The sequence below is a fragment of the Stenella coeruleoalba genome, assembly GCF_951394435.1.
Source record: "Stenella coeruleoalba genome assembly, chromosome: 11".
NCBI lineage: Eukaryota > Metazoa > Chordata > Mammalia > Artiodactyla > Delphinidae > Stenella > Stenella coeruleoalba.
In genome coordinates this window covers 22,258,375-22,271,932 of record NC_137157.1, presented here as the reverse complement: position 1 = coordinate 22,271,932, position 13,558 = coordinate 22,258,375, and the positions used below count along the sequence as shown (strand labels likewise).

The 13,558-nt window shown below is 38.3% G+C and overlaps 1 protein-coding gene across 15 annotated transcripts in view; it reads right to left on the bottom strand.

Moving 5' to 3' along the window:
• The window catches only part of ANKS1B (ankyrin repeat and sterile alpha motif domain containing 1B), a gene marked incomplete at its 5' end in the record, with an annotated part of 1,156,737 nt that overhangs the window by 405,963 nt on the left and 737,216 nt on the right, over positions 1-13,558 (bottom strand). For 13 of the 15 annotated variants that reach the window (XR_013830584.1, XM_079937794.1, XM_079937795.1 and 10 more), the window contains one exon: positions 9,716-9,822. Coding sequence is in view for 14 of the 15 variants with exons in the window: in XM_079937794.1 (XP_079793920.1) it covers positions 9,716-9,822 (107 nt within the window). Of the gene's footprint in view, positions 1-9,715; positions 10,276-13,558 lie in introns of those variants that run through there. The other 2 variants (XM_079937792.1, XM_079937797.1) reach the window with 2 other exon arrangements.

The window sequence follows — 13,558 nt, the reverse complement described above, 5'->3', positions numbered from 1 at the left end:
TGTAAAACTGGAATAACACTATATACTTTATAACATTTGTGGGAGAGGGAAATACAATATATGGAAAAAAGTATATAACAAGTTCTTGATAAATAGTAGTTGTAATATTAAATTGGTTAAATTTTCTTTCCTTCCTATAAAATACTACTTATTTAATCATCTATTCCTTTGGGGTGTCTCTATCAGATAGATATCAACTATAAGGATGGCAAACAAATGAATATTTCTTGTAGATGTGATTTATTTAGGGGTCAACAGAGGCTGCAAAGTAAAATGGAAAGAGTGCATGGCTAGAGAGGTAGGAATATCTTGGTTCTGGCCTCGCTAGTTCTCCTATTAACTAGAAGTGTGACCATGTATATGATTATCCATACATGCAAAACTATAAGCTATCAGGAAGATTGCATTTATCATTGATGAAAGAGTAATACCAGATCCTTTACACATTTTAAATTTCATGTAAACCTCAAGTAGATTGACTTTGATTCAATTAAGCAAATATCTACTGAATAACCATTATGGGCTGTGCCTGGCAATGTGAGGGATAATGAACGGAGGATGCATATGCACACATTCTTATTGAGGACTGCTATGGGTTAGATTGTGTCCTTCCCTCAAATTCATACATTGAAGTCTTAACCTCCCAGTACATCAGAATGTGACTTTATCTGAAGACAGGGTTTTTGCAGAGATAGTCTAGTTAAAGTTAGGTCATTAGGGTGGACCCGAATGCAGTATGACTGGTGTCCTTATAAGAAGAGGAAATTTGGACACAGACACACACAGAGGGAAGACAACATGAAAATATGGGGAGAAGACAGGCATCTCCAAGCCAAGGAGAGAGGCATAGAACAGATGCTCCTCTCAGAGCTCTCAACCCAACCCTGCTGACATGTGCTGACATCTCAGACTTCCAGCCTCAGGAACTGTGAGACAGTATATTCCTGTAGCTTATGCTATCCAGTTTGTGGTGCTGTATTACGGCAGCCCCAGCAAATTCATACAAGGACCAATTATGTGCCAGTGACTGGGAAAGTAACACTGAACCAGACACTGTTTTTTCTCTCAGGGGAAGAAGTTAGGTAAAGAAGCAGATAATTCAGCCCTGGATGATAAGCAGGGTGCCATGAGAGGCCCCTGAAGAATACTTGAGCAATACCAAATAATTTGTCTTAAAGGGTCCCCTTTAAGGAAGGAAACCCTGAGCCACATTTTGAAATAAGAGTTACCCAGGCTAAAAATGAGTGCAAGAAGGTATTGTTCTGGGCAGAGAACGGTGTGTGCAAAGACATGGATTTGTGAGCAAGTGAGGCACAATTGTAAGACTATAATAATTCAACACACCCAGAGTTTAAAAGGGGTGAAAGGTGAAGCTGAAGGGCTGGGCAGGGTCCAGATCAGTAGAGGAAGTCTCCACAGAGCGAGGAGAAAGACCAGGGTCTTAGGGAATGAGTCTTTCTTGAACAGGGAATCAGGAGGAGATAGGCTATGTTAGGTAGGAGGGAAATCACACAAAACATGAAGGTATGTATTTGGCAGTGAGAGTTCTGGTCTTGGAAAAACAGAGATCCTCTTGAGAAGTCGTGCGGAGGAGGTAGAAAAGTAAGGAGAAGTAAGATAAAGAGGTCCCTCAGAGGACCAGAAGTACGACAAACCAGGAGGGCTTGGAGGGCAGGGCCCGTATCCTGTTCAGTGTCTGCAATCTAACAGGGGCTCTATAGACATTTGCTGAGTGAACGAAGGGAGGAATGATGCAACAGTGTGGTTTTAGTGAATTGAGTGGGAACTTCTAAGTCAAAGCAGTTTAGTTTTAAAATCTAGGTGCTGCTGGGGAATTTTAAAAACTTTTTGAGTCTCATTATCTTCGTTATTAGTATGGGGGTACTAATACTTACTGATAGGGATATGGTGAGAATTACATGGGATAATTTACATGAAACTAAATAAGACTTAACAATGCCATCCGATCAATATTTATTGAGAAGCTACTTTACACCAGGCTTTAGGAATACAAAGATAAATAAGACCCACTCTCTGTCTCTAAGGATCTCACTTGCTAGGGTGGAAGGCAGACATCTGAACAGATAACATAATTGCAATGAAATATAATAAGGCCTACCTTAGGCTAAGAAAAGGATGCCAGGAGTGCACAGAGAAGGGGCAGTCATGTAAGCCAGATGACAGAATGGCATTAGGGAATACTTCCTGGAGGAAGTGACGCTTAAGCTCAATCACGAACAATGCTGCACAGTGAGGTGAAGAAGGAAGAGAAAGGAATTCCAAACAGAGGGAATAACAGGCTTCCTCTGCAGCTGCGTTCTTCTAGTTCCTATGCCTGTACTGTTCCCTTGCTGAAAATATACTCCAGTCTGACTGATAAGAGCAAAAACACCCTCTTTGCTCTTGTCAGACTCCTGAAGGCTGGATCTTGCTCTGAATTTCCTCAGCTATTGGCTGGGTTCTCTGTAAACCAAACAGGCTTTCAGGGACCTTGCTGGAGCCGCGTGCCTGATTCCTTCCTCACTTTCTCCTTTCTTCCTTTCCTTCATCCTTCCTCCTTTCATTAAACATTTACTGTGTCTACATGTGTAAGCCAGGGGTTGTACCTGGAGATATAGAGGATCAAAGCATATTTCTAACTCTCAAATCATATTTCTAAGTCAAGTGCAAGGTAGCAGCAAATGATGGCCTATTGACTAGATCTTCCTGTTTTTTTGTAAATAAAGTTATATTTGAACACACCCATTTATTTGTGTATTGTCTACGGTCACTTTCATGATACAATAGAAGTGTTGAATAGTTGAAACAGAGACCATATGTCTTTCAAAACCTAAAATATTTACTATCCGGCCCTTTATAGAAACAAGTTTGCTGAGTCCTGTTCTAGTGTTTGTGTGGGGCAGAGGTGGTGGGGTAGCTGGACAAGTAAACTGGTGATATGGTGCAGCAAGGTGGGGAAGAAGGGCTCCTAACCCATACGTGGAAGGTCAGGGAAGAAGTGACAGTTAAAAGAAGTGACAACTAGGCTAAGAACTAAAGGGTAAAAGGAATTAAGAGGGGAAGGAAGATCATTCTCAGCAGAGACAACAGCATGTGCAAAGGCCAGGCAATGAAAGAAAAAAGCAGTTCTAGACAACAGTAAAGAGAGGAAATGATAACAGATGAGGCTGGACAATAAGTTGGGTCAGGAAGGTCAGAAAGGTCATTTCCTGAATATGAAAGCCATATTAAGAATTGTGTAAATATAATGTCCCTTAGGGAACTGAGAGTCATTGAAAGATTTTAAGCAGAGTAGTGCTAGAGCAAATGTGTGCTTTAGAAAGATCACCTTGGAGTAATCACTCTGCAGTAACATTTAACACTTGTTGGACATTTATTCTATGCAAGGTCTGTGCTAAATGTGTGGTACACATACATGTATATGGAAATGTTTACTGAGTAGCTAGACGGTATTGGATGCCAGGTAGAAAGAGGTGAAGAGTAGGGGCAGCTACGGATCTATGAGAACCAATGATCTCCCCGATGGATGGACAAGTTGAGCACCACCCACCTTTAGAGGCAGGAGGAGGAAGGGGAACAGGAGTGACTGGAAAGGTCAGTGTAACGTCACAGAACCCAAACAAACTTCAGTGAGGGAATAAATACCAATAGGGAGCAGACAGTGAGAATCAGACACTGAAAGAGGCCAAAGAGAAATGAAGTGAGAAGAGAAAGGGGTGGGGGTGGTAATTTATCAAGAAACAGGTTACAGCTGACTTAAAAGAGAACAAACTGAGTGGAAGGGCTGGGACGCAGGCTGGGTTACAGAAGTAAAGGACGTGACTGGAAATGAGACAACAGAGGTCATTGCCACTGTTTGAGAAATCTGTCCATTTCTCAAGCAATGAAAAATGATTGTGGCTGGATTTCTTAAAATTAGTCTGTAATTCAGCAGTTTTAGCAAGTTTTTAAATTCACGAAGTAAATTCCTCATCCCAGAGATCTGGTCATTTGATTCAATACTGGATATCAAATTATGCAAATATGGTACATGACTAAATTAAAGGCCATTTCATGTGAGCATTAGTTAGGGATGGTAGCTATAGTACTGAATTATTAGAAAATGGGGCAGCATAATTTAATGCTTAAATATGTAATCAGAGTAACTTGCAGGTGGAAGAAAAGGCTCTTTTGTCCTTCGTGTCACCAGATTAGAATTGTGGCTACTGTTTTTTCTGAAGGCCATTCATCCTTCTCAGATGGCCATGCCTGCACATGCCCTCATTTCTGAGTTTTCTGCCGCACAAGCAATCTTCCAAGGCTAATGAGAGCTACAAGAACAATTAATAGCTCTGCCAGCACCAGTATCGTACCCTGCATTTTTAAAGAGCTCAAAATATTAAATAACAAGTCCAAAGAACATCTCTCCTGGACCTCTCATTACATTGATTTTACAGGTGAGTAAACCGAATCATACAGAAGTGAGACAGTGGACGCGAGAAGTCTTACTTCAGTTGTCTCTCACGCCACTGTGAGGCTGTTGCCTGTTACACTTGTAATTAAGCTGTTGTCTAGATAAAGAATGACTCCCTCCTGGCTTTGACTGTTGGTTACCAACAGATTTTAAATGCCAGTTGTTGAAAAAAAAAGATTTTTTTTTTTCAAAAGTGGGTGTGTAACTACTGGCCTAAATGAGTTTAGAAAATTATAGCTGCACTTTCAATATAAAGCCACCTACTCAACTCAGAGCCTAGCCTGTTTCAGAAGGAAGGCGTAGGGAGTGTGACAGGTATATTTCTCTTATGCCTCTAAATCTCAGTAATTTTATAACATTTTCTTAAACAATATTTGAAACAAGAAAACATCATGGGGGTTATTAGTCTTACCCTTTAGGGACAATTTATTTTTCTGCTTCACAAGTTTAACTTCCTACTTGGATCATGATATGCTGCTAAGATACTCAAAAGGTCATTTTTATCAGGTCAACTGCAAATGGGGCTCTTATTACAGAAAAGTTATTTATAAGAGGAGAAAAGAAGTAAGTCTATTAGCATGTAAAATGTACCACAAAAATGAAAAAAGTTTCAATTAAATACTAAAAGATCAATCTTGTTCAAATCTTTGGTTCAAATGGATGACTTCCTAGAGCTCTGTGACTCCACTTCAATGTCTAATAGGCAGTACTCACTTTGACCTTCACTAAGTTCTTTATGAATACTACCTACCCAAGTGTACAAAAATGCTAATTCAAGTAGAGCTCCAGGTATTATTTTTATATCTTACTCTGTGCACATTTTGAACATTTTAACAGTGGTTAAAGCACCCCAAGTCAACCTAGACGGCAATTGCTAGAAAATGCAGGAGATGCTAAAAAAAATAAGTTGGTATAATTTCATTCTTCCCCCCTTTTGATTAGAGTTTACAAATATGACTGTTAGCTAGAACATGGTGAGGCTATGGGTCAGTTTTCCAAGTAACATACACTTCTTAATACAGTCTTTGGACTACAAATCTACCATAACACTGCCAGTGTTTTGATGTTATTGGTATCTTTATTTTCCATTACTCCGTGCCATGATAGATTTTACCTCTTCCATTGCCTACTGTAATTTGCTTCTGAAAAAACAATTGCTGGTAAGTAATATGCTGAAGGATGGTGATTATACAGTAGGATGAGGGGCAAGATCCCCATGATGTAGTGTGTGTATACACGTGTGTGTGTGAGCATATGAAGGAATGTGTATGCATTGTGTATGTAAATAATATGATATGTCTGAGAGCAATACTGTAACCTGCTTGAGGTCAAAGACGATATATTGTTTACTGTTATATCCCTAGTAATTAACACTGTCCTTAGCATATTGAAAATGTTTAAGGAGTGTTTGTTGCATGAATGAAAGAAGGGTACTAATGCTCTACATTCCCACTGGCAAAACAAGGCTTCCAGTTTAAAAATGAGGCCAGAGGTTCGTCTACAATAATCTGCTGTACATCCGGTTTTTATGGGGAGATTTCTACGTACACAACATTATGCTAGGAGTGTGAGAAAGGCAAGGAAATTGAATACACAGAACTTGGACTTGAAGTGCTTCCAGTCTAGTTGGGGAGACAAGATATATACAAGTGAAAACTTAACTCCTAATTCTAGAGAGTGAATCATGGCATGCCAAATGTTATTTTTCATGCCAAATACAACCACTATATGAGATCAGAGAAAAGAGAGGCTGCTAAGGACTGGAGTCCTTAAGAAAAGCTATACAAACTGGGTAGAAACGGAGTTAGATCTTAGAGGATAAAAGACAGAGGGGAAGGAAAGGAAATAGCTGTGAGGGTTGAGGGAGAGTACAAATGAGCAGATCAAGACAAGAATAGATATTAATAGTTTGAGACAAATTTTAGGAAGCAGTCATCAGACTAGGAAAAGACATGATGATCGAAACATATATAATAAGAAAGCAAATCATCATGGGCATTTTGTACAATAATCACTTCATACTTAAACTCCTTAGTGAAAAGAAAAAAGGTAATGTTGAAACAGACACATTCTATATGTGGCAAAGTTGGGGAAAACAGGTGGGATGTCAGAGGACCATGGTGGCGTTCCCAGAGGTTAGTGAGTAGAAGGTAGACATGCCTAACTAGACGGGAGCTGATGATATATGACATCAGAGGGAATGAACAGGTAGAGTGGGGCCTGGATAAGTCTTTAGACAAAGGGTTTCTGTGTTGAAGTTTCAGACTTTTGATTGCAACATAGATCTGACTTTCCCAAAGTCTTAGGTGACCAGATGTACTTTTGTAGCTGTCCTTTGTACCAATTTCCATTTGTTTTACATTTTTAAGGCTACATAAATGTCAATACTGTGTACAAAACTATTCTGCAAACCACGACCAGTTACATAAAGAAAAGTTTGGAATTCTGACTTTCAGATATTTTTAAAAAATTGACACATCAATAAAATCAAGAATAAGTGTTAAGAGCCCAAAGGAGAAGCAATGATTGATAAATATTTTAAAATAAATGGGGGTCCTTCTTTTCTAACCATGCCTAGAAATTGATGTAAGAAATCTTTATTAAAGTTAATCATAGCCATGTGGATAAATCATCCATATACTGTGTTTACGTGTAAGAGTACATAGAACAGAGTTAACAAAAAAAATTTGTAAAGCTTTCAGTAAATACTTTGAAAGTTACTTATGTGAACCCTTTGAAACTCATATTCATGAATGGAATATTGATTAAATGAAAAATTAACTCTTGAGAATGTTTCCTAAATAAAATATATCAATGCATGGATGTACTATGATATTTCAACCAACATTAATTATATCCTTTTGATGTCCCTACTGTCTTGTTCTAAAAAGCGAATAAGACCTGCACTACATCATAGTTAATAGGAGTGTGGTGCTTGTTGCTTAGGCAACAGGATGAATAAATGCAGGTCAGAATGTGCTTCAAGAAAAACAAAAGCTAGAATATGATACTGAGTGCAGATTAAGCAAGTCCAACAGATTATTTTCACCATTAATGAAATCTATTTCTTAAAGTTGGCTGATCATATTAGTGTACTTTAACTAAGTTCATAATTAAATTAGATTATGGAGATCAATAAATAATTTTTATAGAATAGAAATTGATTTTTTTATGATACAAGCAGCAAATAAGTGGTGTACAGCAGCATGTAAAGCGATGATTGGTAACACTTTTATGATTTGCTTCATTTTCATAATTAACTCCTCTGAATGATAACTCAAATTTTTAAAGTTAATTCTGTTTCATGTAGAAAGTATTTGATTATTCTGAATTAACCATGTTTTCTTAATTTCTGAAAAATTATATACAATAATTGGATTTTAAAAATAAAGACAACAATCTATGGAGAAGATCAGACCTTGGTTTTGTCACATACGTCCAGGATTTTTTGCCTCCTGGATACATTTTGGAGTGCTTATACATATTTCATTCATGAATGTTTTTTCCGATCTCCAAATGCTTATTGGAAACATGTTTGGTTAACCTTTGCATTGGGCTTTCAAAAAGGGATTATATTTACTCAAAACTGTTTAACATTCAGAGGAAAGTTATGCTGAATTAAAATTTTCCAAGCAGACAATCCAGAGAATCCAAAGACCTACCTAACTTCTCATGGGACCAGAATAAATTTGGACACAGGTTTGAGAAGTGGGAATGAGAGAGTCTTATTTCAAGTAGAGATAAGGAGAAAGAATAAAGACTTATCCAAATGCGCAGTAAATATAACGACAATGAGAAGACTTTCATTCTACTCGACGGTTCCTCTAATTCTTAGTGTCACCTGTTTAGTGTCCTAAGTCTGTCCTAATTCTGCTCAGTCTGTCCTAAGACTCTTATAGCAATTGAAGCAATTTCACTTTTCCCCTATTTTAATACCCACAATATCTGTCTAATCTGTGACAGTATTCTTAAACATGAGAAAAATAACAGTAGCTGCAGGTCTCATTATAAAAACAGCTTCATAAAGAGTTCTATGGATACAGTTACATAGAGCTCATATGTCTTACTACATTTATGCAGCTTTAAAAGGAAAAACTCATGGGGCACACATTTTTGGAGAAGCAGCAGAAGTTTAACAGTCTGAATAATTTTCAAATCTACAATAGTCAAGTCAAGCTTGGAGAAAATAATCTCTAATGGAAATAAAAAGACATGCCTAGCTCTCAGTACTGTGTTATCAATTTCGTTACTAATAGGCTTCAGGTGTCAGCCCCAGCATTTTATTTAGACATAGCTATTGATTGTTTCTGCAAGCCATTTTGTGCTACATGCCTATGTTATGTAGCTCTGTCTAAATTTAGGGATCAGTAATATGTGTGATGGGACCTTAAAAGCAAAGAAAGCTAATAAGGACTGTGACGTAGCTTAACAAGGGAAACTGATGAGCACTGGGGGAGGTATGTGAATGATCAGAAAGCTGTATTATGGGTCTGCACGTTTCCCCATCCTCCTTTCTCACCTATATTCGTCGCAGTGGGAAGTTTGCACATATCAGGTTTAGATTGCAGGCAGACCAGTATTCAGAAGTACATGAATGTACTTAGTCCATCAGCCTCTCTTTCTAGATATTGACAGTTAATTGATGGAAGTGCTTGTTTTCTACATAAAGTAATAAACAATACCTCATTGCTCTTCAATCAGCATGTGAAGTAAGTGAAAGCTGTCTATAATAGAACATTTGAATCAGTTTGCTAACGAACTAAAGGTCATCCACACAATTTAAACTGCTTATTGAACAATTACCAGGAAAAAAAATGACCTGCACACCGTAAACAGAACAAATTGTCTAATTAATTACTAAACGCTGATGCGCAAATGAAATAATATGTGTTAGGAATCTAGAATTAACTGAAGAGTTCTATAACCTAACTGGGTATTCTGAGATTACAAATCTATAAAAATCACACAAAGAATGACAGGGAGAATATAAATGTTAATCTTCTTTCACTGCCTATAAATAGTACTCTCACCGGTTCATTCATATAATACACATGTATATGGATGCACATAGATCTCATTTCTCAGCAAGTGCCTATATGTTACACAGTAAGTTCAGTCCTAAGGGCATCCGATTTTCTAATGCGGTTACGTATATAAAATTGACCGGTTTTGGTGCAAATCAGGCTGCCTCTGAGCCGTGTAAGACACATAAGAAGCAAAGACAGACAAAAGGCAGCTCCGTGGCCACAGAGAGCATCTTACCATAAACTGCACATTGTCAAATCCATTAGCCATCAGGTGGTTCTCGTACTGAGGTAGCCCAATGCTTTCCAACCATTGTCCCACTGTTTGGACAGGGCATCTGGGTCCTGTAAGAGGATGAAGAGGGAAGCGTTTAAGCAGGGAGTAGCCGTCCACGGGGTAATAGCGGTAGTCCTGGGCTGAGAGGTGGCATTGCCACATCATGCTCCTGGGAAAGTTGCTATCAAAGGAGCCCGCCAGCTTGACAGATTAATGTTCTCAGCGAGAGAGCAAAGTCAGAAGTAAAACATAGTTTGCCAGGCAGGCTGTGGAGTATGACTTGATCCTAGCTCCACATTTCTTACATATTAATCTTTACTACCGACCAGCACGTCACACAGCCCCCAAAACCAGGCAGCAGAAGAAGGCATATCAAGCTGTCGGCTTGGGCTGGTCTGCGTTCTGTGTGATTGTTGGAGTACTCCACAATGAGCAGTGCACGGCCAGCAGCCAGAATTCTTTTTATCAAGTACTCCTACACTCATCAGTATGCAGCTCCATGCTCCTTGCTCCCCCTCGCTCGCTCCCCTTCATTACCCAGCCCAGGCTACACCTCGCATTTTCAATAATAGCCATCAGATAAGGCAGATTTTTTTTGTCTGCAAGCTGTAAGCCTGCTGCTGCTGCTTCCTCCTACACACCCATCCAACCGTCAATCTTGAATGATGAGAGCAGTCAAAACAAATGCAGAAAATAGCAAGATTCAAAAGCAAACCAAAGTGCTTAAATCTGAATTGAATCTTCATACGGGTTACACGTTACAGAGCTATTTGTTGTGGAATTTTACGTTTCAAAAGAAACACCAGGAAATGCAAAGCTTTAACTATAGCTTATAGGGGAGCTCCTGACAGGTTCCCTTTTTGCTCTTCTTTCCTTCCCTTCCCTTTCTTTTTTTCTAAATGCAGCACAGATAAATGTTTCTGATCTAAAGCTTTACAGTGTTTGGAGAACAATTATTCTCTTTCTTTACCTTGCTGTATCAAAATGAACCACTCTGAGGTTTTTTTTTTTTCTTCTTGAATTGCTGCAAAATACAGAAACTGCATCGCAGTCTTGAAGTCAAGATAATTCATTTCTCGTTTGCGAGGCTTCTTCCAAACAAAAATATTATTAGGCACAAGAAATCCTTTTCCTCTCTGATATTTATAACCCAGTCTACCAGGGTTGACATTCTAAATTAGCTACAGAGGTAACATTACTAGGTAGAATTTTTTAATAAAGAAGAAGAGCCCTAACCAAAAATAATTTAAGAATAGCAAATGTAAATGTGTGAGTTTTACTGAATGGCAGACAGACTAATTTATTTAATAATTGAGAGAAACCAGAGATTAATAATAGAACCCATAGGAATAGATCATGGAACGAATAGACTCTTACTTAAGATTGAGAGAGAACTTGCAGAGAGGTTAGTCTACCCTCTCTCTTAATGCAGGAATCCCTTGTCACAGTGTTCCTGGAAGAATATCATCCAATTTAGGCTTGAATACTGCCTGTAACAGAGCTCTTACTACTTATCAAGAAGCCTCCATTTATTAGAAAGGTATTTTACTTCCTGGCTGACTCCTACTCACTCAATCCAGCTCTGCCTTTGGAGTCACACAGACTGGGAACACTGCCTTTAACACATAAAGTGTTTTAAAAATTAAAGATAACTCTCATCCCCCCAGAACAGTCCTGGCACATAGTAAGTGCTCAGCAAATATTTATTGAATAAATGAAACATGACGTTCCTTCTTTCCCAAAATCTTATCTTTCTTTGTTTCCTTTCTCTTTTGAAGAACATTGTCAACCTCCCTAGCACACAGACGTTAAACTGCAAAACATCTTGCACTCCCCCTCTCGCCGCTGACATCAGTTCCCAAGTTCCACTCATCCCTCATCGTAGTATCTCTTGCATCCATTTCCTTGATTCGAATTCCTCTTTCATATTTATGGAACTGACATCTAGTGTGATTTTGCTCTCTTAGTTCAGGCCCACCTGGTGTAATACAACTACGGCCTCTGTGTTCGTCTTCTTACCTCTGATTTTTTAAAATCTAGTTTATACGTGGATGTCGCAATAATCTCTTTAAGACAGTTTTGATTATCACTCCTTATTTAAAAACTCTGGCATGGCTTCAATTGGCTTCAAAATAAACTCCCAACTCCTTTGATGACATTTTGGGGTCTTCATGATTTCTACAAATCCTCTAATTTTATTTCTGTTCCCCCAGTGCTCCAAGCACGTGGGATCACTGGCTTGTCTTTAATGGCAGCCTGTAACATACTTGGGTTTCTTTTATTATGTCCCCACATTTATGCCTCTTCTTTGGCTTTGGATCAGATGATATTTCCTTTATGAAACCCTTTCTAGTTCCCCTAACAGGAATGTTTTAAGTGGCATTTACAGACCATCTATTATAACAAATATTTTTTGTCTAACATTATAGTTATTTGTGTACAAGATGTATTTTTTGGATGTAGGAATATGTCTTGCTAATATTAAAAGTAGTAAGGATTCTTTATGTACCTGCTAAATCAAATAATGCAATTTTCATTTCACAATCCAAACTATATAAAATCTTCCTAGTTTCAGATTAAAATTTTTTAAAGTCTATCCCAAGTCTCTGAATTTTTTATTTAAAGAAGATACCTAGGTTTTTAAATAGAAACGATTGGGTTCTAGATCTCTTAAGAAGGTCAAAAAGTTTGTAGCAGTTTAGGAATCTGTTTTAAGGAATTCAGGTTGCTCAATATTACCTATATGAGAAGTTGATAGCAAGACACTATTTGTCCTTGGCCAGCTCTAAAGCTGGTACACGGTGGAGTTAAAGGTAGGCGCCAATTACAGCCTCTCCTAGGGTCACATCCACATTGTTCCTCCTCATCATTTTAAGCTATGAGTAGGTGGATAAGCTACACAAAGATCGAGCAAACATGACAATAATTTTTTGGTTTGGTAAAGCATATGCTGATTGGCCAGCTCCTCAAATCTCACCTCATCTCCTAAGATGCAAACCAGGGACCAAGTACCTAGAAGAGTGCTACACACATTCTAGGCATTAAATTGCCTTTGTTAAATGAATGAACACATGACATTGGAAATGGCTTTCGTGAGATTTTCATTTCTTAAGAGAAAGAGAGAGAGAAGGAGAGAGAGAGTGAGAGTGAGAATGAGAGTATGAGAGAGAGAGAGAGAGAGAGAGAGAGACCTTATTTCAAGTTTCAGGCTGCTGTACAGAAACAGCTCAGAGAGAATACTGGTTACTAATCACTTTACAAATCTTTATATAGACTGACTGAATTTTATTCTTTTAACTATTCAATCATTCAGTTTCAACTCAGTAATTCTCATACGTTGGTGAAAGGTTTTAATGCAGCGGGGAAGTGAATTGGGAGAAACTGGGGTAGGAGGAGGTGGTGAGGGAGAGGAAGGAAGAAGAATGAGACCTTGAATCATGCTGTTTCTGGTTCTGTTAAAGTATTTTCTCATGAGCCAAACCACTGAAAGAACCCTTGTTTGGGTCTGAAGATCACTTTTTAAATAGTGTTTACATAGATTTCTTACTTTACTTGCAATACTTTCTTGGAGTCTTAAAATTCTTAAGCATGACATCACATTATTGGGCAGGTCTCTTTATTCAACTAGAACTTCTTTAAGTTCCAAAAGGAAGCTAAGAGGAGGGAAAGAAGAGCTAACAGTTGTTGCTCAGGGCTACTGTGTTCCAGGCACTGTGGTGTGGATTATTAGCCCCACTTACAGATAAGGAAACCGAAGTTCAGTGTATGTGATGAAACCAGGAATTTCTTTTGCATAGTCTTTTA